We start from the raw sequence: 4079 nt of genomic DNA, 5'->3' as shown, positions 1-4079 counted from the left end.
AAAGAGTGTTTGTGTTTCTTTATGATGTGGTAATGCAAGGCTGAAAACAAAGTGTTTTTTCCTGCTTGTCTTTCCCATGGGAAATACGAGGTTTGTTGAACTTGTTCTTGCTGGAGGATGATAATGATGGGAGAATGAGGCGATTACAGCATCAAAAGCAATTGGAGTCTGAACAGTTGGGAAGAGAAATAGCATTTCTGACTGATGGTTTGATATTCTGGGGACCAGAGCTTGTCCCTGTCGGAGATGGATTTGCAATGCAAAGTAGCTCCAGAGCTGGCAGCTGGGATACCTGGGCCTGGGGGAAAACTGGGGCTGGTAGCAGGTTTGAGGAGCTGAGAATGGGGCTGATGGGGATTTACTGTGTGCGCTGGCACCCGTGGTGGGCCTGGGGGTGACAGGCAGTGGGATGGCACTGCCCCACATCAGTGGAGAGAAGCAGACAGTCACTAACGAAGCACAGGCAGGCAGCAGGGACTGGGTGGCAAGTGGCAACATGTGCTCCAATATTTCTTTTCCTTCCCCCAGAACGCCATGGTGTCCGTCAAGGAGCTGTGCGGGCTGCCGCCCATTGCGAGCCTGAAGCAATGCATCCTGACCCTGTCCTCACGGCTAGCGAGCAGCGACAACACGCCCTCCGTCACCCTCTGCATGAAGGATGCATTTCCTTACCTAGAGCCTCTGGGGAGCATGCCTGATGTGCAGAAGAAGGTCCTGGCGGCGTATGACCTGGTAGGTGCTTAGCACTGCTACCTCAACACTGCGAACGTGGCGGGCGATGTTCACTAGCTTTCACACACCCAAATGTTTCAGTTAGATGATTGAGGCTCTTCAAGTGACTTAGGCTGTGCAAAATTGTCCTCCAATCACCAAAATGCTACCCTGGGCTTTTTGTTGTTTCTTTTTTTAAACACGGTTATGGCTAGCACAGGTTGGCACTATGAGGAGGACTTTGTTTACAAAAATAGCAACAATTCAGCATATACTGGTGGCTGTTAGTCATTGTCCTTGAGAAGCGGCAAGATTTGTGTGCTGCCATTCGCTTGCCTGCCTGCAGCAGAGGACAAGGCGATTAGACAGGGAGCTGCAGCATGGGAGCTCCTGCGTAAAGCCCAGTCATCCCCTCCCTGATGCCTTTCAGCAGCACTGTTAAGTAGTGCCAGACCAAGTCCGTGATGCTTTTTGGGAGGGCACGGCCATGTTGGAAGCTTCCAAACACCCATTTTTTTTCCATGGGGCAGGAGAGGTCACTGTTGTATGGGAATACTTATAAGAAGTGAGAGAGAGGAACTGAAGCTGTTCCAGGTGAGTGCTGCTGCTCAGCATGTTATGACTTGTCACTGCAGTGGGTGACTGAGCAACAGCTCTGTGTGACTTCCAGCAGCAGAAGCTGCTGTCACATTGCACCTCACAGGCGATGGGACTGCCCGGTCTCTTCCCATCCTGAGCAGAGGGTCTGTGGCAACTGACTCTGTGGCAAGCCGCATAGTTTTGCAAACCCTGACTGAAGTATTACAACCGTGGCAACCACACTGAGTCATGGTCCATGTTCAGCGCACAGCAGTTATTTCTGCAGCTTTTATATATATATATATTCGTGAGGAAAAAAACAGTGAATTACTGTGGGGGTATCAAATTGCTTCCAGAGACCCTGAAGTGTTGTGAAGAGTGATCACAGCTTTAACCAACTCGCCTCCTTTCCGTCTCACTTTTTTGCTCTTATAACACGCTTTTTAAGGAGAAAACAAGCTTGAGGGGGAAGAGGGAGACACTGATGTTGATTAAAAGAGAAATACTAAAAATACTCTGAAATAACCCTTGGGTTCCTTCCAGAGTACTTTACGTTACTTGAAGGTGATTAAGATGTGGTAATAAAATACCACTGTAACAAGACCAGAACAAAGATTTGCAAATCCAGTTGATTGCCATGTTTAGACTGGAATTTTTGGGGATAGATTTGTTACGTGGTGTGAAGTCTGTCTGAAAGAGCAAGTACCACATCAGTGAGAGATTTTTCTGTCTGCAGAGGCCTGCGTAATAGAGTATCACCAGAATGAATGTGTCACCTCTTATCGTTGTAATTATATACTGAAGAGCCCATGTGGGACATTTCAAGGCTTCCTAGTGCTTTGGGAACAGTTCTTTGATTTAAATAGGTGAAAGGTCTCTTTCAGATGGAGGCAAAAACATTGTATAACTGTTGTAAATGATGTTTGCTCTCACGTTTGTCTCTGGTAGAGGAAGATGTACCTTGAATGTCAAGAGACAGTGCAAGGAGTTTAAAATCAGAGGGCTGAGAGAGAGAGAAGGGAATTCTTCCATGCTGATGTAAGGGTTGGTTTGAGACGTAATTCTGGTTAATGAGAACACGAGACTTTACATTATTTTTACCCAATCTGTCTGGCTTGGACCGCCTCTTACTTTGCTAGATCTATTTGCTTCTGAAAAAGCAAGAGCCGGATTTAATAAATGCTTTTGCTACATGTTGGATATTTGCCTTTTGAGGCAGTGCCAGCAGCAGAATATTGAAATCTATTTAGTCTTTTCTGTGTTTAACAAAATTAACTGTCTCTATCAGTCTTGGTATTTGAAAATATATATGGGGAGGGGTTTGCAGTTTTACTGTTGAGAAGGGGTCCTTCCTTGCCATTGTGTTTGCGATGACTTGGTATAATCCAGGGTGTATTTCTTTTTAATAATAATAATTTTTTTTTTTCTTGTGCAAGTGAGAGCACAAGAAGATGTTGGAGGAAAGCAATATAAAGTATTTTAGCTATTTATTTATTTTTCCTCAAGGTACATCACAACGCAGCCTTGTAAGTTGTTGATAAGTATGGCTTCAAGGAACTGGATCTACAAGTGCTTGCTGCATGTCTTTAGTTCCTCAGAGATGTCTTTTCACTTCACAGCGCTTTTTGGGTGAACAGGCCTGAGAGCAATTTGAAATGTATAAAATAAAACCTGTTGATGTTGGCCTCTCTCTTGTATGAACGGCTGTACCTCTTAATCCTTTTCCAGTAAAAAGAGAAAATATTTGACCCTAATCTCGCAGTGGGAAGCTGTGACTGCAGGTCTGCCTCGCTTGCTGGGTTCCACAGCACAGGTAACACAAGTGCTGGGCAAACCCTTCCTCACCACCTCCAAAAACTACCACGTATTTCACATTCTTTAAAAAGTCTGCTTTGAAAAGAAACTCTGATAAAACCAGCTCTAATGCATTGGAATTTTTTTCCCTTACAGGAAATTACCAACTGAACATACCTCCCCCCCGAAAGTATAAAGACTGTCCGGGTGTTTAATGAGGTGTAGACAGGGCTGACAGTGCAGCCAAATGGAGGTGCCAATGCTTGAAGACCTGCCACAATGATCTGGAGAACAATGAACTGCCTGTTCCCTCCTGCTCAGCCTTTGTCAGCAGGCACGATGGACAAAGACCCGTTTGTGCAGTTTGCTTGTTTTTTCCTGGGCAATTAATTTTACCATTGTGTTCAGCATTAAATATTTTATTTTGAGAGAGGCCTTATTAGAACAAAATTGTATGTTCTTTGTTGAAGGAACGGGAATGATTTTTCAGGATTCCATTTTTTTTGTGGTCACATTGCAGTGGTTTAGGGGAACTTGACTGTTGCCATGTCTCATGGAGGAGGAGGCTTCTTGGGTGATACTGGGTTGTATGAGAGTTTTTGCAGAGAGCAGGGAATGGGATTTGCCAAAACCAAGAAAATAAGGTCGACCATTGACAATACACAGAAAACATTTTGGAGAAGTATGTCAACCACCAGCAATACAATTTAGAATGGCTTATTTCAGCTTACAACCTGTCAAATCAATGCTGGTGTACATTGATCACACCTAAAAGCAGGAGACGCTCAATGTGAAGAGCCGGGATGGGGCCCAGCTGGGCGTGACAGATGGTTGAATTATTCATTGCAAACAGCTATCCCATGAAGTTGGGATTTTTTTCAGTTCAGAATTGGTTGGAAACAAATTGTGGTTTCTCTGTCTGCATGATATATTCACATGCTGATGAACTTAGGGACACTTGCTCACTTTGCTTTTCAGTTATAGGTTCAGCCGTT

General features: G+C 44.5%; 1 protein-coding gene across 1 annotated transcript in view; it reads left to right on the top strand.

The window, feature by feature from the left end:
* PLCL1 (phospholipase C-like 1) overlaps positions 1 to 4079 on the top strand; it is a 34026-nt gene that overhangs the window by 4206 nt on the left and 25741 nt on the right. The window contains exon 2 of the mRNA XM_010135368.1: positions 529 to 732. Within this exon, the coding sequence (XP_010133670.1) occupies positions 529 to 732 (204 nt within the window). The remainder of the gene's footprint in view (positions 1 to 528; positions 733 to 4079) is intronic.

The sequence above is a fragment of the Buceros rhinoceros genome, unplaced genomic scaffold, assembly GCF_000710305.1.
Source record: "Buceros rhinoceros silvestris isolate BGI_N320 unplaced genomic scaffold, ASM71030v1 scaffold3614, whole genome shotgun sequence".
Lineage (NCBI taxonomy): Eukaryota > Metazoa > Chordata > Aves > Bucerotiformes > Bucerotidae > Buceros > Buceros rhinoceros.
The sequence above is the reverse complement of the archived record's forward strand: the minus strand, read 5'-3'. Positions and strand labels throughout refer to the sequence as shown.